Source organism: Pituophis catenifer, unplaced genomic scaffold (genome assembly GCF_029215685.1).
Source record: "Pituophis catenifer annectens isolate HBS135680 unplaced genomic scaffold, rPitCat1.0.hap2 SCAF_4, whole genome shotgun sequence".
Lineage (NCBI taxonomy): Eukaryota > Metazoa > Chordata > Lepidosauria > Squamata > Colubridae > Pituophis > Pituophis catenifer.
This window is the reverse complement of record NW_027256884.1, coordinates 77395080-77418761: the sequence shown is the minus strand read 5'-3', so window position 1 is coordinate 77418761 and position 23682 is coordinate 77395080. Positions and strand designations below refer to the sequence as shown.

At 37.6% G+C, this 23682-nt stretch overlaps 1 protein-coding gene across 1 annotated transcript in view; it reads left to right on the top strand.

Moving 5' to 3' along the window:
• Positions 1 to 23117, top strand: part of MORC3 (MORC family CW-type zinc finger 3) — a 51360-nt gene extending 28243 nt beyond the window's left edge. The window contains exons 9-17 of the mRNA XM_070944315.1: positions 5065 to 5162; positions 6021 to 6122; positions 6229 to 6351; positions 6438 to 6506; positions 8514 to 8556; positions 11488 to 11657; positions 16714 to 17560; positions 20871 to 21034; positions 21877 to 23117. Of these exons, the coding sequence (XP_070800416.1) occupies positions 5065 to 5162; positions 6021 to 6122; positions 6229 to 6351; positions 6438 to 6506; positions 8514 to 8556; positions 11488 to 11657; positions 16714 to 17560; positions 20871 to 21034; positions 21877 to 22030 (1770 nt within the window). The 3' untranslated portion in view covers positions 22031 to 23117. The remainder of the gene's footprint in view (positions 1 to 5064; positions 5163 to 6020; positions 6123 to 6228; positions 6352 to 6437; positions 6507 to 8513; positions 8557 to 11487; positions 11658 to 16713; positions 17561 to 20870; positions 21035 to 21876) is intronic.
• Positions 23118 to 23682: the final 565 nt, after the last annotated feature.

Genomic DNA, 23682 nt, shown 5'->3' with positions numbered 1-23682 from the left:
CCGTTCACCCACGCATGCACACATGACCCCCCCACACACTCCCCCGTCGCATGTGCATGTGTCCTGCATGCGCCCTGCACATATGCGGCAGAGACCCGAAAATTAGCTCACCAGTGAGAGGCGCGCACGCATGTGTGGTGGAGCTGAGCTGGGGCAATGACAGAGAGGGCTCTGCGTGCCACAGGTTCTCCATCATGGCTCTAATCATGTCTTAAATACTGCAGAGCTTCTATCTCTTCATAATGCAATAAGACAGGTATTTACACACTTTGGTGTGTAATCCAATATCTACATCACAAGGTGTGATTGTGTCCTCTTAGCTTCTCCTTCAGTTCAAGAAGCTTATTACCTGTAGTGACCTATATGGCATGAGTCCAGATTATTTACAAGCTCATCTCTACTGAAGACATCTGCCCTCCCAGCCAGTCTTATAGGCTGAGCTCAGCTCTGAGTCTTTTCCTTGAAATAGTGCCTTCTAATAGTGCCCCAAAGGTGACCCTTTTCTGTGGCAGCACCAGCCCTTTGGAATGTTCCCTTCTCCATCCTAATGTTTGGATGCCCCTGATCCATTATAAATATTACTATTTCCCCAGATACTGCAGTTGGGATGAGTAAATTTCCACAATGGGAGATCATGAATGTGAACCTGGTCTCTTATTATTGATACTTGTTTTCGATTGCTATTTTTATCTTGTAATCTGCCATTGTTGCATTGTTTGAATTAAATAAATATACAAATAAACCAGCTTTTACAAACAGCAGGCAATATGATACTGTTCCAGATATTTTGTACTTTTACCTTCTGTCAGCATGGCCAGTAGCAAAAAATTGTGCCAGTTGTAGGAACCAGGTTGCCTACCCTACCGTATTTTTTGGAGTATAAAACGCACCTTTTTCCCCAAAAAAAGACGATGAAAATCTGGGTATATTTTATACTCTGAATGCCCCGCCTGGCTTCTCAAATGGAGGTTTCAGAGGCTGAAAAAAGCATCCGAAAAGAAGCTTCAGAAAAGAAGCTCCCAAACAGAGCTTCAGAGGCTTTTTCTTCTGAAGCTCTGTTTCGGAAGCTTTCAGAGGAAAGAAAAAAAGTTTTTTATGAAACGGAGTTTCAGAAGTTTCAGAGGCAGAAAAAAAAGCAAACAAAGCAAGGCACAGAGCTCACAACCAAGGAACTTGTTGCTAAAATTCACCTCTGGGAACAGCTGATTGGGGGTATTCCGGGAGGCTGATCCACCTGCCAATCAGTTTTTTTCTTATCTTCCTCCCAAAAACTAAGGTGCGTCATATACTCCGGTGCGTCTTATACTCCGGAAAATACGGTAAATGATTACTGTATTTTACAAAACATACCTTTTAATAAAATATTTTCAGTATGTGGAAAGGTAAATTTTCTCTTCTGTTTTTCATTTATTTTTCTGTATTGCAAATTCTGTCTTGCTTAAGGTATCCTAACCAAGAAAAACAAGATAGTGATCAGTCCAAAAATATTTGCTAATCTTAACATGTATACCTTTTCATGTACCTCTGTTTAAATAATTGGTAAGTAGTTTTAATATAATAGGAAAACAGTTCATTTTTCAAAAATTGAGCTAAAAAATATAAGAACAGAATTATGCAAGATCGATCAATGGGTTGCCACAAATAATCTTATTAGTATAACATAGCACACAGGATGCATCCTGGAACATGAGCACCAAGGCTTGTGATGTTTGTTTGAATTCCACAGATGGCACTTAATTCTGTTTTATCTGATAATAATGACTTAAAATACATTGATAATTTAAACTGGCTGTTTTAAAGAGACTAGATGTTCTTTGCTACTTACAGAGTATTTCTGGAAATTCATTCTCTTAGAAGTTAATTTTAGATTTAGTAAATGGTTAGAAAATGAAAAATCAAAACATTTATAGTATCTAATATGTACTTAAATATACTAATTAAATATTCTATGGTCTGTCAAGAATTATATCTCATTCTTGCTTTGCTTCTGTTCATTCCAGCCACATTCTGAAAATCTTGGTGCTCTCCCAAGTTTTCTGAGGTTAAAACTGATAAGAGTTACATGTGCCAATTGAATTCTTTGTTACTATTTCACATTGTGGTGGCATCTGTTCAAGACCACCTTTCAATGTCACTGTTTTAATTGAGCCTATATAGGCCCAAGATGTAGCTAGATGTATGAGGTTTATTGAAAATCATATTGAGAGACTGATTCTATTGAATAAAATACAAAAATCATAAGAAAATTCTCTGAGGTCAAATACTTGCCTTGTTTTATTTAAATTTAATTTCATTATAGGCAAAGCAAGTAATTTCCTTATCATATTATATCAACAGGTCTAGATAACATAGAATATACTACCAAATCACTAATAATTCAAGAATCTTTGAAGAATAAGATAGTAAAAATGATTTTATTTTTGTGTATGTATGTATGTATCAGTGAGGGTTTGCTACCGGTTCTACCCAGATCGGCGTAGTGGCGATGGCGGGAGGCTCCACCCACCCACACCAAACACTTCTGCGCATGCGCAGAATCATCACACAAGCAAACCAGTAGCGACGGGTTTTGCAACCCACTACTGGGTATGTTGGTATTGTCTGCTCAACTCAATACAATACACGGGAAAAAGGGAAGACAATTTTTCTAGAAAGAGGACTGAAATTAGAGATTAACAATATAACCTTTGTAAAATAGGACTGCTTTCATTCAATAATTTCTACTTCTCTGATTTTAAGTACTAGTATCCTGAAATACTTACATGTTCTGTTTTAAAATATATTTCCAGAATCTTGGGTATTCAGTTTTATTATCCATTGTTCAAGATGTCTATTGTGTTGAAAAATAGATTACCCTTATCAAAAATATTTATTTAACTTTCCTCCAAAAAAATTGTGCTTGGTGGTCGGAGGATATTTAATTCTGTTAATTCTTGCCATTCTTTCCTAAAACAGTTCTCTGGTTCCCATAGTTTATGGTTTTACAACATGCATTTATGGTTTTATGACACCTAGGTTTTGACCTTCTATTTATGGTTTTATGGTTCCAAGGTTTTATTCCTTCTATAGAAAGGATTTGTGAAATCCTGTCCACAGAGAATACTGTTTCTCTTTACAAACCTTTCAGTTGGATGGATTGGCCCTACTATAAATATTTGGTATACCATTCACATGAATATATTAAGTTATTAAATTCTTTAATACATTCTGCTGTTTTCCAGATCTTACAAAGTAAGATCAGATTGACAAAAAATGCTTCACTATAAGTGCAACTTCTAATTATAGAATAAAACAATAGCTGAACAAGCCTAAAATATGTGTTACAATCATAAGGACAAATGACATTTTAATTTGCAAGCTGTAGAAGCTGGAATATACTCAACCAGCCAGTAAATTGTAATATAAGTAGCAAGCAGTATTTGCCAAAAAGGAAATAGCCATGTTTTGGGAGGCAGTCCACATACCCAAAAGACCATTTTGCTACATTACTGACTTCAAAGGGATCCTATGCAGTGGTGAAATCTAAAATTTGTTACTACCGGTTCTGTGGGCGTGGCTTGGTGGGGGGGTAATGTGACACGGTGGGCATGGCCAATTTTTTTTTAACTTTTAAAACCATTTTTTACATGTAAAACCATGTAAAAATGTTTTCAAAAAGCTCTGACAATCCCAGCTGAGTTGCCTGATTGTCAGAGGGTTTTTTAAAAACCCTCTGCCGATCAGGCAACTCAGCTGGGATCGTCAGAGTTTGGATCGTCAGAGCCATTTAAAAGAAAAAATTTTTTTCTTTTAAATGGCTCTGACGATCCCAGCTGAGTTGCCTGATTAGCAGGCAACTCAGCTAGGATCGTCAGAGCTTGGATCATCAGAGCTTGGATCGTCAGAGGCATTTAAAAGAAAAAAAGCCTCTGATGATCGCGCGGCTCAGCTGGGCATGGGGGGTGGGGATTTTTGCTACCGATTCTCCGAACTGCCTGCCGCCATCGCTACCTATTCGCCCAAGCCGGTCCGAACCGGGAGCATTTCACCCCTGATCCTATGGTTTTAGACTTAAAATACTTTTATAAAAAAAAGTACATAGGTGGACTCCTAATGGCATATTTGCCTCTGTGGAGTTACTATTTTAAATTTAGATAGCTGTAATAAACATCTTTTAATGGACTCAGAAATTAGGTTTAAAAGTTAATAGAAGAGTTATAGAAGTGTCTGAAACAAACATTCCAATTACTGTAATGTATGTTACCTACTTTGCAAAAATACTATTCTAGATTTATGAACTCTAAAAATTTGATGGATGTGGATGGGTGGACGGACGGATAGACAGGCAGAGAGGCAGAACAGAACAGACATTTTACGGCGCCCCAGGCCATAGCGGGTCCTTTGGCTGTCCCTATGTGAGGTCAATTGGAAATTAGAAATCAAATGTAAATAAATGTATACCACAAATGCAATACAACTGCATTGTTTTTATTTTGAAGGCGACTGCTATTTTTTTTCAATTTTATGTATGTGTGTGCATGCATGCCTATGCATCTTCACCTGTCCTGTTGGTTTGGCCCTCCACTACAATCTCAATTTCTTACGTGGCCCCTTGGAAAAATTAATTGCCCACTTCTGTTTAAAACATTGGTCTTGGAATTTCATCAGCCCTTCTTCCCCCCCCCCCCCCTCTGTTCTAAATGCAATGTCTTGCAGAGAAGCCATTCTGGCTAAACCTATTTGCTCCCTGTCACAATGTAAAATATTCAGATAGTATAAATATCCTTGTTTTGCATACTTTTAAAAGCCTGAGAATATTAACAGTTTCTCTACAATTTAAATCATATCTTGCTGCACTATTTAACTTTTGAAGTGAAAAACTGGAAGTTATTTTAAAAAACATTTTAAACAGTTTTACTAAATTTACTAAATAAAGAATTCTTAGGTGTATTTTGGAGATTTGTGTTATACAAATATTTGTGTACCACAGACCTTATTTAAGAGCATGAATGTTCAACTATAATGGTTTTGAGATATTAACACTTATAAACATATTTTCATTTTTCTTTTTTTTTTCTTCCACAGGCAAACAATATGGGTGTAGGTGTAATTGGTATCATTGAATGCAACTTTCTGAAACCAACTCATAATAAACAGGACTTTGATTATACCAATGAATATAGGTAAATATTTATTTTATCAGTATAAAAGAGCTTCAGTGCATGTGAAATACTTGTATTTATAACACTAGGTATTATACCAAGCTGGATAAATTGAACTTCATGCCAGATGGGCCCTAGCTTCTCTGTGTTGAGTAAGGATGTGTCTGTTTAACTTTCCATAGAAGTAGAAGATGTCATGCCTTGATTTATCAGGATTTTTGATACTTAACCAGATAAAAGCGCCCTTCCACTCTGAAATGATTTAGTGCCTTGCTTGTATGTTTGGTAGTGCTAAAAGAGAGACCAGCATACTGCATGTTTATCTTATTCAGATGTATTTGCATACTTATATAAATGAGTGCACATATTGTAAGTGTTTCAGAAAGGCTATTTGGATGGGGGGAAGCTTTAGACTTTTAACTAGAACCAGTTCTCAATAGCCAATTTGGCATAGTGATTAAAGCCATTGATAAGAAACCAGGAGACTGTGAGTTCTAGCTTTGCTAGACATGAAGCCAACAGGCCAGTCATTCTCTCAGCCCTAGAAATAAAACAATGGCAAGCCACTTTCAGAAATGTTGCCCAGAAAACTACTTAGATATGTCCAAGCAATCACCAGGAGTCAAAACTGACTGAAAGGCACACACACACACACTCAAAAAAATACTACCAGTAACTTGATGGTAAAACACTGATGGCCAATGAATAAGAAAAAAATGCCTCTTTTTCTCTGGGGAGGAATATGCCATCAAATATATTCACTCATTGGACATTTGAGTCCTAATCATTGCTTTTTTATTCTCTGTTTCATTTCTGTGATAATTATACTTGCTGTTAAGTTATACTATGAATTTTAAAATAGCCTTTCTTGTTTATTAGGCGTACAATACATGCCCTTGGTGAAAAACTTAATGATTATTGGAATGAGATGCAAGCAAAGAAAACAGACTATCCCCTGGAAGTATTAGTTGAAGATATACAGTAAGTTTTTATAAACAAAAATCTTTCCATAATACTTCTTGGATTGCATAATTATAAACTATAGTTGTACTTTTCTAAGTTTTATATAGCTGATAAATTGTTACAGGAAACGGCCTGATCAGACCTGGGTTCAGTGTGATATTTGCCTAAAATGGAGGAAGCTTCCAGATGGAATTGATCACTTGCCAGAGAAATGGTTTTGTTCATATAACCCTGACCCTCAATTCAGGTAAAATAGGTAGAAATTAATAACATTTTTAGGTATAATGTTAGCTGGATCAAAATTAATAATATCTTACTAATTTTTAAAATTAGAAATTGTAATGTGCCTGAAGAACCTGAAGATGATGATTTAATACCATATGAGAAAACACATAAAAAAAAGTGAGTACTCAACAAGAAATTTGAAATGTACTTTCATGTATCTTAATAGCATTTCTTAGAATGTGAAAAGGCATAGTCAGCATAAATTATATTCACTCTGCAATTTAATATTGGTTTATTTCATTTGCCCCTCTATAATAGATGTAGAATTCAAGCAAATTATGTAGGGTTTAACTATGCTTCAGTGAAAGTGACCAAGATAACTATGTATACTTTTATTGAAGATTTTAATTATAGTGATTAAAAACTAATACAAACTAAACTCAAGAGAGAAAGTAAAGTAAAAAGAAAGTAAAAGATACAAAGAAACAAAAAGAAAAAAGTGGAAAAAAGTACAGATGGTTCTCAATTTAAGACTGCAATTGGACTTGAGATGATGCAACTGTTGTCAATACATCCAAACACCCACATTTTGATCCTATAATCAACAGTAGTAAATGCAAAAACAGGTTGTAGGTCACTTTTTTCAGAGCCAATTCTAACTTTGAACAATCATTAAATGAATGGTCATAAGTTACTTCTTGTAATAATATACTTCTTGTAATAAAGAAGAAACTTCCAATCTTTTATCGTAAGTATGATACTTCATAAATAAGTTTGATACTAATCATAAGTATAATACTACCTAAACAAGTTTGGTGGCTTTTCACCTCCTATAAGGTTACAAATACACCTAGTCCTCAATTTATAACAGTCTCTTAGTGACTGTATGAAGTTATAAGGGCACTGAAAAAAGTGACTTATTTATTTATTTATTTATTTATTTATTTATTTATTTATTTATTTATTTAAATTTCTATACCGCCCTTCTCCAGAATAGGACTCAGGGCGGTGAACAGCCAGAGTAAAAAACAATACATACAAAATTTAAAAACAATTTAAAATAATTAAATATTACTGGCCGTAAATTAAAATAACCCAATTTAAAATCAATTTAAAATTAACTCAGGCCAGCCCCGCTAGTTGAAATAAATGGGTTTTCAGGGCCCGACGAAAAATCCGGAGGTCTGTTATTGTACGTATCTCTGGGGGGAGGTTGTTCCAGAGGGTGGGCGCCGCCACAGAGAAGGCTCTCCCCCTGGGGGTCGTCAGCCGACATTGTCTGGCGGACGGCACCCTGAGGAGGCCCACTCTGTGCGAGCGTACTGGCCGGTGGGAGGCTATTGGTGGCAGAAGGCGGTCTCGTAAGTACCCCGGCCCTAAGCCATGGAGCGCTTTAAAGGTGGTCACCAACACCTTGAAGCGCACCCGGAAGACCACCGGGAGCCAGTGCAGCTCACGCAGGAGAGGTGTTACGTGGGTGTTACGTTATGACCATTTTCACACTTATGACTGTTGCAACATCCCCATGGTCATGTGATTTACATTTGGATGCCTGACAACTTATTCACATTTATGACAGTTGAAGTGTCCAGGGTCATTTGATCACCTTTTGCGACCTTCTGACAAACAAAATCCATGGGAAACCAGATTCACTTAACAACCGTGTTACTAATGTAACAACTGCAGTGATTCACTTAACAAATGTGGCAAGAAAAGTCGTAAAATGAGGCAAAACTCACTTAACAAATTCCTCACTTAACAACATAAATGTTGGGCTCAGTTGTGGTCATAAGTTGAGGACTACCTGTAGACATCTCTTCTTCCCATAAACCATCCCATAAGACATCAACATTTTGGTAGTATTAGCAAGAAGTCCATGTAGGGTTGCAAGAATTTTATAAAACATGGCCTATTTTAAGCTTCACAAAATAAACCAACTTCATATTCCTTCTTTTAACATCTGGAAATCTTAATCTTCAATTCATTTAAAATTGTCATAGAATTTAATCTTTTTTCAATTCTTTTTTGTCCCATCCCATAGGTTTCTACAAGGCTTTAACAAGCCTCATTTATAAATCCAATATAAAGCAACTGATGCATGTCAAAATAGAACACAAGTTTCCTGCATCATAATGTTAAAGAGTATATTTGAGTGTATATAATAATATTTTTTGTATCAAACAGAGACAGAGAGAAATTAAAGAAAAGACTGGAGTATAGCCAACAGGTATGTAATTGAACACATTAAAATATATGTATGTTTATTTTTATTTTAAACAGTACCATCAATGAATATGTGCATTCAAAAAGGCAAATTCTTCCTGCAGAAAGTTACTGATCAAAAAATCGGGTTGGACTCAGGGAAGGCATGAGAGGATGCATGAGAGGTTTGGTGCAGGGAGGATGCGAGAGAAGTGGAGTGGGGAAGTTGTGTGGGTGCACAACTGGCCAATGTGGTGCAAGTACAGAATGGCTGAAGGAGGGCACATGGATGGGGAGTCCTCAGCAACTTATCTTCCCTGGAAGCTTCTCCACTGATTTCTGGGGAAGCCACAAGGAAAGTTGCAAATGGCAACGATGTGATTGCAGGGCACAGCAACCAGTCATGGAACTGGTTGCCAAGTACTCAGTTCATGATCATGTGATCAGAAGATGATGGGACGGCCTGAACTCTGAGCATATCTTCATTGCTGTCATAACTTCAAATGGTCAAGAAATAAATGGTCAGTCATGGACTATCTATATTTACAGTTGTGCTCATAAGTTTACATACCCTGGCAGAATTTATGATTGCCTGGCCAGTTTTCAGAGAATATGAATGATAACATGAAAACCTTTCTTTCACTCATAGTGTTTGGCTAAAGCCATTTATTATCAGTCAACTGTGTTTACTCTTTTTCAATCATAATAACAACAGAAACTACCCAAATGACCCTGATCAAAAGTTTACATACCCTGGTGATTGTGGACTAATAAGATGCACACAGGTTAACACAACCTGTTAATGGCTGTGTGAATGGCTATTAAAAGTAACCATCCTCACCTGTGATCTGTGATCTGTAATTAGTGTGTGTGTGTATAAAAGGTCAGTGAGTTTCTGGCCTCCTGACAGACCCTTGCATCCTTCATCCAGTGCTGCACTGATGTTTCTAGATTCTGAGTCATGGGGAAAGCAAAAGAATTGTCAAAGGATCTGCGGGAAAAGGTGAACTGTATAAAACAGGAAAGGGATATAAAAAGATATCCAAGGAATTGAGAATGCCAATCAGCAGTGTTCAAACTCTAATCAAGTGGAAAATGAGGGGTTCTGTTGAAACCAAACCACGGTCAGGTAGACCAACTAAACTTTCAGCCACAACTGCCAGGAAAATTGTTTGGATGCAAAGAAAAACCCACAAATAACTTCAGGTGAAATACAGGACTCTCTGAAAATATGTGGTGTGGCTGTTGCAAGATGCACAATAAAGAGGCATTTGAAGAAAGATGGGCTGCATAGTCGAGTCACCAGAAGAAAGCCAGTACTATGCAAATGACACAAAGTATCCCGCTTACAATATGCCAAACAGTGCAGAGACAAGCCTCAAACCTTCTGGCACAAAGTCATTTGGAGTGATGAGACCAAAATTGAACTTTTCGGCCACAACCATAAAGGCTACATTTGGAGAGAAGTCAACAAGGCCTATGATGAAAAGTACACCATTCCTACTGTGAAACACGGAGGTGGATCGCTGATGTTTTGGGGATATGTGAGCTACAAACGCACAGGAAATTTGGTCAGAATTGATGGCACAGTGAATGCAGTATGTTATCAAAAGATACTGGAGGACAATTTGCATTCATCAGCCTGGAAGTTGCACATGGAACGTACTTGGACATTCCAACATGACAATGATCCTAAACACAAGGCCAACTTGACCTGTCATTGGCTACAGCAGAATAAAGTGAAGGTTCTGGAGTGGCCATCTCAGTCTCCTGACCTCAATATCATTGTGCTACTCTGGGGAGATCTCAAACGTGCAGTTCATGCAAGACAGCCCAAGAATTTACAGGACCTGGAGGCTTTTTGCCAGGAAGAATGGGCAGCTTTACCATATGAGATGATAAAGAGCCTCATCCACACATACCACAAAAGACTTCAAGCTGTCATTCATGTTAAAGGGGGCAATACACCGTATCAAGAACTGGGGTATGTAAACTTGTGATCAGGGTCATTTGGGTAGTTTCTGTTGTCATTATGATTGAAAAAGAGTAAACACAGTTGATTGATAATAAACGGCTTCAGCAAACACTAACCATGAGTGAAAGAAAAGTTTTCATGTTATCATTCATATTCTCTGAAAAATGGCCAAGAAATCATAAATTCTGCCAGGGTATGTAAACTTATGAGCACAATTGTATATTGTCGTAAAAATACCCCAATAAAAAACCAAAGAGGAAACCACAAGCAATAAATTTTACTTTAAGATCAAAAATTTATTCATGGGTAATTTGGAACATGAACAATCATCATAGCAATGCAATTCCAAATTTACATTATTAAACCATTGCAATGGGGTCCAATGACACCTAGCAAGTCCTACAAGGTATTGGGCAAAGGACACCATTCTCATCTCAAGCCACATTAATTATACCTTTTTTTGCTGACATACGCCTTCCATAATTTCACTTCCTTGTTCTTTCTTACATTCTTACTGACCGTCACTGTTTGCAAACACACATGTACATCTCAAACCTCTATCCATCATCTACTTTCAGTTCCCTATTTCTCACAGTTTCAATGTTTGATTCCAAATATATCTCAAAACCACGTACTTTGCAGAAAATGCAGCACACGAGTCAGAACATTAGAAATACGTCTGGTACATTTTGCAATTATGTTAGTTTAAAACTTTAGTTCAGTGAGGCCTGCAAGCCCACTCCTAGGCCTTACTACCTGCAACTTTCCAATGGATATATTTCTCTTCTTACAATATGTATAAATATATTCATTGAATATTTTATGTTCTATTTGACAGCTAATTGAAACAGTTGTGAGGTAAAAAATAAAGTAATTAATTAACCTGGTATCATAGTGTTCTAGTTATATATCACCACTTTAAAGGGAAATACCTTGAGAAAAAGTGATTGTAATTGTTATGAAATGATGCATTTTCTACAGATGTATAATGAAATGTATTTGCAAACAACATCTGCCTTGTCGAACACATCTCCAGCAATGGATGAAAGTATTCCAAGATTGCATGTAGAAACTTCAAATACACCTCTAAACAGGCCTCTAAATGTATCAGATTCATCAGTATCTTCTCCACATTCAGATTCTGAAAAAAGGTCAGTACATTTATTTTTTTATGCAACTTTTATATCACTTCAATCATGTACTGGTTGTACACAATACAACTAACTATTATCAATATACCTCACACATATTTTAACACAATTTATAATTACAGTAGTCCTCAAGGTACAAACCTATTGGAGCCTGCCCATTAGGTTCGTAAGTCACAAAATTCGTCAAATGAATCAGACTCAATTTTATGAATTTTTAAAATCAAATACATTAATTGAATCAAATGTCTCGTTAAGTGAACACAGATCTGATTTACTATTTCCTCAGAGTCATTAATTGATTGCTGCCATCATTAACTGAACTGAGAGGCTTTCCCTTTGACCGCCCATCAGCTGATTCTGGTGCAGCCTTAGGCTGAGGAACTAAATTGCCTCCATGGAGGCTTGCAGAGCTCTTCAATTGTAGTTGCTTTTTTTAAAAAAAAAACTTTGCTGCTAATCAGCTCAAGCTTCTTCAGACAGCTGCCCAGAGGGTGGGGTGGGATGGGGTGGTAATTTACAGAACTCTCAGATTGTTTTGAAAAACAACCCACTTTTCACTAATTAGCTTAATCAGCTCCAGCCAGGCACTGAGGGAGATGGGGATTTACAGAACTTTCAGCTTGCAACTAATGTGGATAAAAGAAAGGAATCATACAGAGTCAGATACATGAGCTCTAAAGGACCCTCTCTATTCGCATTATTATAAGGGGAAGATGTGCTTGGATACATGAACTCTGAGAGACCCTCTCTAATCATATTATTATAAAAGAGAAAAGTGCTTGCTTGGAGATTACATTAAAAGTAGCTAAACCCCATTAAGTGGTAATATATCTTCTGATGAGACCTAGATGTCACTGAAGGACAGCCATATGGAAAACATCTGAGTGACCTCACTGTGAATGACACAAAGACATATATGTTATAAAGAGTTACTTAATCCAATAAACTTAACCAAGGACAGCAGTAAATTTCCCATTAGCAACCACAGCACTTAAGAAAGGTTGTCTAGCTAAAGATAATCTTATAAACTAAAAATAATGGTTTACTAATGAGGAAATGTGTCAATTATCATATGACAGGTATGTGTTAGCCATATATGGAGAATGTATGATCTCATGTTGACCATATATGGAAAATGTATGATTTCACTGAATCCTTTGTCTTAGAAATGTATAAAAACAGTTATATCAGAGTTCTTTCCTTGTTCAAAGCTTCAGGTACAAATCTAGCTCTGAACCTTGCACAATAAAACTGTCTCTGGCTGACCCAGGAATGTTATTTGGTCCCTTCATTCTACAACACAACAGTAACAGAGATGGAAGGGACCTTGAGGTCATCTAGTGTAACCCACTGCTCTCACAAGAGAGTATTTCTAAGAAAAGCCTATCCAATCTCTTCTTAAAAGCTTCCAGTGATGGGGCACTCACAACTTCTGGAGGCAATTTAAATTTAAAACCTACAGACTACAGTAATATACACTAATCTCCAAAATAATAGCAAGGGAACACAACATTATAGAATGATTTGTTTAGGTGCTGGCTAGCATTTCTACAAGCAGTTTCAAGGCAGATGCAAACAAACTTTATTTTTGCAAAGTACTATACTTACAAACACAATAGTTTGCAAAGTATAGTACTTAAAAAGCAGAGCAGTTCCCAAAATGCTTACAGATAAACAGTACAGTACCATAGAATAACAAAAAGAATATTTTAAAATACTTAGAAGCAATTCTAGCACTAGTCCTCAAGCCCACACGGCAACAAACAAACAAACTCGCCACTATGCCAGCTGAAAAAATCACTGGGTCTTGTTTGGCCATGTGCCCAAGGACAAAATTTCCTGCCAGCTTCAGGAAATTGCATAGCACAGGCAAGTCACAGAGTTAGTAATGGCCGCCGCTGCAGCAGTGACTGAATCCAAGTCACATGGCCACAGAGGCCTCTGACTGCACTTTTGAATTTCCAACATAAGTACCCTTTCTGAATAAATTCATTCTTGTGAAAATTCGCTAAATGAACATTAAATGAACATTCTTACCTGGGGATTACCTGAATTTCCTAATGTAACTTGATATAGCATTGATGGCTCCCTATCTCTATCAAAATAATAATGTAATCTCTGAAAGCCTACCAAGATTCCACATTTCTGGAAGAGAAAAGGGAAAACCCCTTACTTTATTAGTGTATGATTTGAGCCAAGTTTATTGTAACTGCAGACGAGGTGGGGATGGAGATACAAAGTTCTATCTACTAAAAGGGCATCAGGAGAAACTTTATTTAATTATCTTATTTATTTAAGCAAAAGCAGAATACTTAGTAATTACTCTTCCACCTAGTAACCTGATTTCTCTTTTAATTATTAGTCTTGATTATGTTAATTCAACATTTGAAGCAATTTTAGGGGTCTGCTTACCTGTTCTAATAGTTGTTCCTAAGGTTTCCCTGTTGTGTTCTACAAGTTGTGTTAGCTTTAAAAAAAACAAAACCCAAAAAACTCTGCTTTAAGCATCAGGCCTGTTTTAATGTCAGCCAAATCCATTTTTAAGCAAACTGTTTCTCTGATGAGTTTGTCTTTCAAAGACTATGAGAGAAAAGGGCAGATTGTTCCAAAGTGGGAAGCCACCAAATAAAGTATCTGCTTCTGTGGCGTCTCCCACCTAATAAGCGAGTTTGTCCTGGGATAGATAGTCCTAATGATAACCAGCTCCCAACTCGTTTTATAGATAACAATAAGCAACTTGAACTGGTAAATAAATTAGCAATCAATACGGCTCCATAACAGCAGTGTAACATGACAATGCAGGTAAGGTAATTCCCAGGTTACGAGCGTTCCCTTAGTGAACTTTCAAAGTTACACGATAAGCACCCCTTAACGTTTATGAACAAATCCCAAAATTATGAATATTTCAGCACCACAGCAGTTGTTCATCTTTACAGATGATTGCAGAGGCTCTACAACATTCACCCTGCCTATCTCCCCCCACCCCCTGGCCAGGTCTTCACAGGCACTTTGCCTGTGGAGACTAATTTAACTTGCAAAGATCTCCTGTCTGTCATGGTTTCTTTGCCTGCATTCGTAGAGAATAGAGGCCTAATGTACCATGAGATCACGTGATATTGTTGTGACCTAGGCCCAAGTAGTTATTACCAGACACAATCAGTCCTAAACAAACATATTTTATTAGAACAGCTGAGAATTACTTCATTCTCATCTTAGTCCAAATTAATTCCAAAACAAATCCTTCATAAATAGTCCTTTGGCCTTATTACAACCTTTGTCTTCTTTGGCATCCTGCCAAAGGCTTTTCTTGGCAAAATCCTACAAAATTCAGAAGCAAGAGACTCCAACAAGAAACAAAGGTAGCAACATTGCTTTCCTACAAAGATCCCAAGATCTGTTGCTGCTCTTTTAAACTTTCTGGGAGGGGCCAATCATCTCCTGGCCTTACTCCCAAGTCGTTGCTTTTGCTTTAGCTGCTTTTACCTTCTGGCAGCTCTTCGCATGCGTGCACTAGGAACAGCCTCCTCCTGTTCCTCTGCCTCTCTGCTATCCGTCTCTGGAGGCTCCGGAGTCCGTGCATCTCTCCCAGACAGCCCTGGCCCCATCTCTGCCTCTGACGCAGAGCCCTCATCCGGGCCTTCCCCTGACTCCAGGACTGGCCCATTGTCCTTCCCAGCCTCCTCACTGTCCAACTCCTCTGCCAGCTCCACAGTCTGCTGGCGGAGCACAACAGATACCAGTAGTGCAAGATCTTGTGTAATCTCGCACTTCAGGCCTCTATTCTCTGTGAATTGAGGCCTGGACGTTTGCAAACGGAGGGAAGACTTCTGTCTTTAAGGCCTTCCCTCCATTTGCCATTTCCTTGGCGAAGCCTGCAGGGAGATTGCATTCCTGTAGGCTTCAGCAGCCCTTTCCAAAATACCTTTGTTGGCACCAGCGCAGCTAGGGAGGCGCATCCCTCCGAAGCCCTATTCCTACAAGAAAAGGCTTTTTGCAAAGGACTGCCAAAGCCTACAGGGATGCAATCCTCAAGCGCTTTGCTGAAGAGAAAGCAGCCCGAGAGGCTGTGCAGCTGCGCACAGCCTCTAGGGCTGCTTTTTTGTGCCAGAGGCCTTGTCGAGCCCTTTGCTGATGAGAAATGAGGGAACAGGCAAAGAAACAGGCTGGAGAGGAGGCAGATCTTCATAAGGTCACCCGGTGCGGCAAGATGGGGGGGGGGGGGTAGAGAAATTGTGGGGACCCCAGGGAGGAGAATGAGATATCTGTGGGTCAGGGAGGCCTTGAGTGATCTGAAGTAGGTGGCCTGTTCCCTCACTAGGACCCCCATGGCCTTCCCCACCCTGAGATACCTTATATTCACTTAAAGAACCACACATTCGCCCATGAATTAAATTAGTGAATGCGTGGGTGAAAGCAGGGAATGATGTCGTTCAATGTATAAAATTCACTCTCACGGATTCCCGAGTTACGGATGGAATGGGCAGGCTCCATTACATTCATAACTCAAGGACTACCTGTACAAGAAGTACACAAGCAGTTATATTTTCCATTAACTGAACGTTCTGGGTATTGTCAAGGCCATGTCATATGAAGTAAATTACTGCAATCAACAGTAATTTGACAAGTGACAAGTATCAGTGACTCTGCTCAGGCAATATTATCCAAGTTGCCACAGTTTTCATCTGCTCATCCATAGATCTGTTCCTTTGGGGGAGCACAATCTTGTAAAGAGGCAAAGTTGCTACAATTCTAAGGCTAGCAGGCTTCTGAATGAGTGGTTAATCTATTTTCCTTGACCTGAGTCTAGAGACCATGCCTCTTCAGTGCACAAATCAACATATCTCTCCAGGAAACCAGCACCTCTCACATCCATAAAGAGGCATTAACTACCAATATCCAGCTGCTTGTCCTTTCTGTAAGTGTGCACTCCCACCAGTTGCAACAACCTTTCAATGTATTATTTTATTTAAATGGACTTTCTATTTAAAGCAATACAAAAGAACACAATGTTACTTTTAAAAGTGTTGGTGTAATACACATCTCGCTGTTTCTGCAGGCTTAAACGAAAACATTCTAATTCTGAGGTACCACTACAAATTAAGATCACGCGGGTGACTAGCCAAGCATTTGAGAACAAAAAAGATGAGGATGACAATGATGTCATCATTTTGGAGGAGAACAGTACTCCAAAGCCTGCAACAGAAGAATGTGACATCAAAATAGTAAAAGTTGAAGGTGGTGCCAATTTGGATTATATTGGTGATAATGAAGATTCCAAAAGCAAAGATGCTTGTTCAGAAGTAGAATGTACAAAAGGAACTGCAGCCACACAAACAGAAGTAGAGTGGCGTGCAGTAAAAAAAGAAGAGGAAGAAGTCAGTGTTGAAAAGAATCAGCTATCCAGATTGGAGCCTGAATTGACCATATCAGAGCCTGCTGGTGTTTCCAAGTCTGCTTTGGGAGATGTGGACAGCAAAATAAATGAATTAAATATTCAGTTGCAATTAGCCAAAAAAGAAAAAGAAAAATATGAAGAACAGTATAAAGTGTTGTTCAAAGAAGTAAAAACATTAGAGCAAAAAATTGTGGAAATGAATGATAAACACATGAAAAAGGAAGTGTGCCATCAGTCAACAGAAACAAATAGCATTCTATCAGATGACGAACTAGAAAACATTAAAGGAAAAAGTCCGGAGGAGATTTTGATTCTCTATGAGCAGGCACTGAATGAGATTAAATGGTTGAAAAAACAATGTACTATACTACAGAATTTAAAATCTGAATGCACTAAGTGTAGAAACAATGAAAGTAAAACTGAAGTCGATGAGATGGCTGTCCAGCTGGATGATGTTTTCAGACAGCTGGAGAAGTGCAGTATTGAAAGAGATCAATATAAAAATGAGGTAAGTTTTACCAATGCATATGTAATAAAGTAAAGTTGATTGTAGTTAATTTTTTCTCAGTTTTTGCTGTTACTGTAATTCTGCATTTTTAATTTTGTTCCATCAAATATTTCTGTGGTAGGATTGATGCATTGTAGCTTAATTTATTCTCAAGCTGCATTAGTTTAGATTTGTCCTGCGCCTTGTGTATAACACATTTATTTTTCTGGAGATTCCAATATTAGTAAATACATAATTATTTAGTAGGACTTCAGACTAAATAAAAGTGCATTATTTCTACTTGGGTGGGTTCTGTTAAGTTACCATATCTCATAGAAACAAATAACTACTGTGTTTTCCCGAAAATACGACCTGCCCCGAAAACAAGCCCTAGCCCGATTTTCATGCCTGCGCCTAAAATAAGGCCTAGTTAAGCCCTACCCACCATCTTGTTGTACAAGGTGGGGCGAAGCTCAGCTGTAAAAATCAAGCGGGGTGGGGGTGGAGGAGGAAACGAGGCGGGGGGTGCAGAGCTGCCTCATGCACCCTGCATTGGCTTACCTGAGGACCTCGCAGCCTTGCCAAAAGCAGCTGAAGGGCTTGAACACCACATTTTCAGCTGCTTTCCACATCACTTGGTTTTCCACCCCATACCCACCAGGCTGGTCTGGTCTGGTGGGGGGGGGATTGTCTTCCGCCTTCGCTGTGCCACGAACCACTGCACTACAGTAACCTTGGTGCTGTGCCATGAATGGGAATTGACCATTTCCCTAGCCCCACCGCTGTCAAAGTAAATACCGGGTGCTGCGCTGCAATGGACAGATGAAAAGCACAGCTTTTGTCTAGAGGAGGAGGAGGAGCAAGGAGAAGAAAAAGGGAAAGTGGCTGAGTGAGAAGCGCCCCACTGGTCAGGCACTGAAGCGCCACCACTTCCACCACAGTGATCCAATCCAACCTCTGTGTGTGAGAGAGAGAGAGAGTGAGAGCAAGAGAGAGCTATCCGATCCAACCTTGGAGAGTTATAGCAGGGCTACTCACACACTCACTCTCTCCCTCCCTCCCTCCCTCCCTCCCTCCCTCTCTCTCTCTTTCTCTCTCACACACACACACACAGGTTTGATCAGATCATTCTCTCTCTCTCACCCCACCTCATGGCAGTGGCACCAGCCATGGTCTCCACAGCCGCCTGTAGCTCATCCAGGCGTGCAGGCCTATGCCCTTTAGGGGTCTGCCTCCCTCTGCCTCTGCACAGTCGCTGCCTCCTATGCGCAAGGGGAGCAGGGTGCCCGGTCTGGCCAGGCCTTGTGATAAAAAAAAAAAGACCTCCCTGAAAATAAGCCCACGTGCTTATTTTGGGGCCCAAAAGAAAATAAGACTGGGTCTTGTTTTCAGGGAAACACGGTAGGTAAGTAAAAAGCAGGCCCCATTTTGATATAAATGTATAGGCATTTAATTTAACAATATAATACAAGACATCAGCTTTGCAATTCTTATTTCGTAAATAGAATTGAGTAGTAAACAATACATAAAAATTCAGTCTTGATTCCTAATGACTTCATGGGCAATGTCTGTGTTTTCTTATTAATATATGTGTTCTTTCAGCTTCCTTGTTTAGCCTGAAAACCCTAATATTTCATAGCAGATCAAGTCCTGCTTAATTTTTTTGATATTAGATAAGATTGACTAGCTGCTAACACCTAGATTATTTTAAATGCTCACAGCCCAAAAGCTAGTTTTCACATCGAGGATCTAGCAATTTGTCAAAAATCTGTACAATCCTGTTTTCCAAAGTCCAGTAGAAACAGAGGCATTAAGTATTGAATTAATATCTAAAATTGATTTTTCCATTTCATATAGTCTAAAGTTAAGAATTGCTTTCCCAAGATAGCAATATGCATTTACAATAATATAACATTCCAAGAGGCACAGTAGTGAACATATGAATTATATGTCTTCAGTTAGATTTATTTCAAATGTGCATGGGTTTGTATCTATTTAAAACATTGGAATTTGTTAAAAACAGTTTTGTAATATTAATGGACTAAATCTTATAGTTGTGTATATTTTGAATATTAAATTAAACCATTAGTGCTATAGACTGATACGGCAAGATTAATATTTTGGCCAAAATTCAAACAGCTCCTTGTGGCTTCCCTCTTTTTAAAAAAACAGTAAATTTGATTCCATATTTCAGTCTGCATTTGTTCAACTTCTGAATGTTGGAAGACAAGCAACCAACGAAAAAAAGATTGTGTCTGTCAACCTACCTATCTTTAACCTTTGAAAGTCATCTGAATTGTATTTAAACAAAAACAAAAGTTCAATATGCAGTACTGTATTGGATGATACTATATAAGTATATAGTATTATAGTCCAGTACTTGTAACATATTTATGACTACAACTCCCTTCAGCCTTAGTCAGGCTATGAAAGACAGAATTGTTGAGAATACTTATTTTTTAAAAATCTGGAGAGCATCTGATTACTTGCATCGTTCTTTGTTTGGGCCTTTATATTTATATACAATAGAATTTATTTGGTCTTCTTTAATGTAAATAATCAGAAGACTGTACCATAAAAATGTATTGAACATTCATTTATTGTAGGGCTTTTGTTTTGTTTTGTTTTGTTTTGTTTTGTTTTGTTTTGTTTTGTTTTGTTTTTGCATGACATCCCACTAATAACATATCCCATTCTGTTTCTGGGTGTTTTGTGCATGGTATTCAAAAATTTAAAGCCAGTGATCTAGTGATAACACTAACAACGGTAATATATTAAACTTGCTTCCCCAACTTATATGTATTTAACTGTGCAAAGCCTTCAAAAAAGGTACTTCATAATGCATATAAGTATGGTACATACTCTTTCTGAATTGTAAAATAGCTGCATTGTTGCAAATCTTCCATGCAAACTTTCAGAAGCTGCTACCATGAAAAAACTTAGTCATAATAATAACTTTATTGTCATTGTACGTGTATACACAGTATACCCATACAACGAAATTCACTTAACACCCAAAGATCAGGTCCAACACACATAACAATCCCCAAACACACCCCACCCACCACAAATTCCCCACCCTAAACCACTCAAACATCCACACAACAGGCCAAGTAATGCTGTCCAACAGCTCACTGATGTTCATTGCTCCCTTTAGTTCATTGTTGAGTGCAATTATAGCTCTGGGATAAAAATATTCAGAAAACATGTGTTCCTATGCAATCTTAAGCATTGCAAACCTTTTGAAGATTTTGCACAATCAGAAATATGCATAGTTTAAATACACAGTTGTAAATCTTTTGAATTGAAAGTTTTGACCTATTTCTTTCAGATTGAACTCCTTGAAATGGAAAAAAACCAATTGCATTTTCAGTGTGACGAGCTAAAAGCAGAAATTGGACAGTTAAAAGCTTCTGTTCCACAAATGGTTGCACGAACAAATGATTCTGTAGCGAGTAATCTTGAAGAACCTGTAAATTATTCTGATGGGGAAAGGTAGATATTTTTATATCCATGGAAAATCATATTAAAATCTTCATTAATACCTGAAACTTCTATCTACTCCAGTGGTTCCAAATTCCATGTATACTTGTGGTCCGCAGATGCCTGAGGGACCACGATGTCATCATTAGGTCCATGAAGGCTTGAATAAATATTATGATTTAAATGTTAGCATTTAAAAGTGAAGAAAAGGTTGAGAACCACTGACTCCATTATGATTTTCACCTAAAATTTTAATCCTTAATCTTACCTGTATCTATCCACGAGTCTGCTAGGAGTGGGCAATATATTGCGAGTTAAAGCGTTTCAAATTCAGAATATCCAGCAATGGCTCTTATTTGAAACATCTGTTTTGACCAGTTTTAAGTATTTTGAATGAAAATAGTATAAACTAAAAATGTTTTGCACTGTACTATGGTCAGTCAAAAGAAACACCATTTGCATACTGAGTTATGCTCTTAAGTATAGAAGTGGTTTAAGCAGGGCATTTCTCACAATTTTTGCCCTATGTATCTGAAAGTGTTAAACAAAACTCCTGGTACACTTTGTCAAAATTTCTGGAATAGCTGAAACTTTGTTTTAAAGAACAGAGCAATTTTTACTCATTTTAGTTCAGAACTAAATTTATTCAAAGCTCTTCTCTGTTCAGTAACCACATTGCCAAGATGCACTTTAATGTGGGTACTTTAATATATATTTTAGAATACCTTAAAAGAATAAAGGAAAAAATAAAATGCTCAGGAAATATATTAAGTGTTGAAGTTATGTGTACAATTGTATGTAAAAGTTGTATGTAAAACATTTTAACTAATGTACTCGATGTTGTCTTTCTGTAGCCTGAAGTTGCGATCACTGCGAGTTAATGTGGGACTGCTACTGGCAACAATAATGCCCGATCTTGACCTGAAACAAGTGAACTATGACGTTGATGTAGTTGATGAAATTCTAGGACAAGTTGTAGAACATATGAATGAAATCAGCAGTGCTTAATGAATTCTCCACTGTCACATCATGCTGTGCTCAAATTTGTACACTATTGTGAAACTTCAAATCTTGCAAAAAAAAAAAAATCCAAATCATTTAAGGGTTAAATATATTCTTGAAATGTTGCAGCTGGATTTTCAAAGTGTTAATAGTGTCACAAAAAGAATGAATGTCTCCAATGAAGACATTGTGGAGAGATGGAAGAAACTTTTTCTTTATTCATGTGGTTATGACAATAGCTGTGGCAGATAGCAGTTCCTGAAAGCAAGATCTGTGAAGGAACTGTAGACACCTTGCTTTCTGGGGTTTGTAGTGACATAGAAGAAGGACACTTGTCATTGCCAAAAGAAAACTTGGGTTAGTATTTTATTTAGCATAGCTGGTGAAAATCAAAATGTGCATGTGTGATACTATTAACAGAAAGACAGTCTTAACACCATGTCTAATTTTATCCTAATTTCAAGTGCTTCAAATACCACTACAGGTACATTGTATTACCCCTTTTGAATTTTCAGCATTTCTTATAGATATATTTAATTTTTATAACACATTCAGAAATAAACCACAAATACTATAAATGGTGTTATATACCTTTTTAAACTTTCTTTTAAAAAAAAACACAGGCAATTTGGTCAAGTAGCATTTTCCCCAAATTATTAGTATTTTATAGTGGCCTATGAGTATTTCTGAGTTTTGATACCTGATGATGTATTATAAATACTAATTAAGAGTATTGCATAATGATTATTATACTATCAGATTATGTTTTGTTGAATAAATGAGTGTTTTATCAAAATAAGTTTGAAGGATTTATTTTTTCCCACATTTTCTTAACTTTATTGGTTATATGCTGTTCATTATTCACATTATTGTTTGATAATTGAATGTACTGTAAAGTCTGAGTAAAATAAATCTTGTCTGTATGGAAAACATTAAATTTATACTGTACATTTACATTTTGAAAAGTAAATAAATGGAAATGACTTTTTATTTACATAAAATAAATGAGAAATGTATATATTTTGTACTAAATGGTGAAAAACATTCTCATGTTCTGCGTGACAGGAACAAATACATTTTTTCTAATAATAAATCACACACACATACTGACCTGTGTTTCTTTATTCTATCCAATCCAATAAAAATTTGGGGGGAAGGGAGGGAAACAGTTGTAAAAGCATTTAGGATTCTGTCAATAGGACAACTTCCCAAAAAGAACAGGTTTAAATTTTGTGTTGAGGAAGAAGCTTACAAAAAGTATTGAGTTCATAAATGAATTGGAGAGCAGTGAAGAAAAAAAACATGGAGAATTTCTCCAGCCATTCCAGAACTCTGCCGACTGCTCCATTCTAAGCTTCCCTCCTTGCTTTGCCAGGGTACATGAGCAGCGCCAAACTGCTAAGAATTCTGGAAAAGTGCACAAGTAATCCTTGTTTAGTGACTGCCATTGGTTCCAATGAAATGTTCATTATCAATATAGTTGCTAAGCAAACCACCTAAGAGTCTGGGAAGATCACCGGATGCTGCCATCTCATTCAGATAAAATTTCACCCCAGGGGTGAAATGCTCCCGGTTCGGACCGCCGGGTGGTGGTTCGGATAACTGGTAGCAAACATCCCTGCCTCCCCCTCCCCCAGCTGAGCCGTGCAATCATCAGA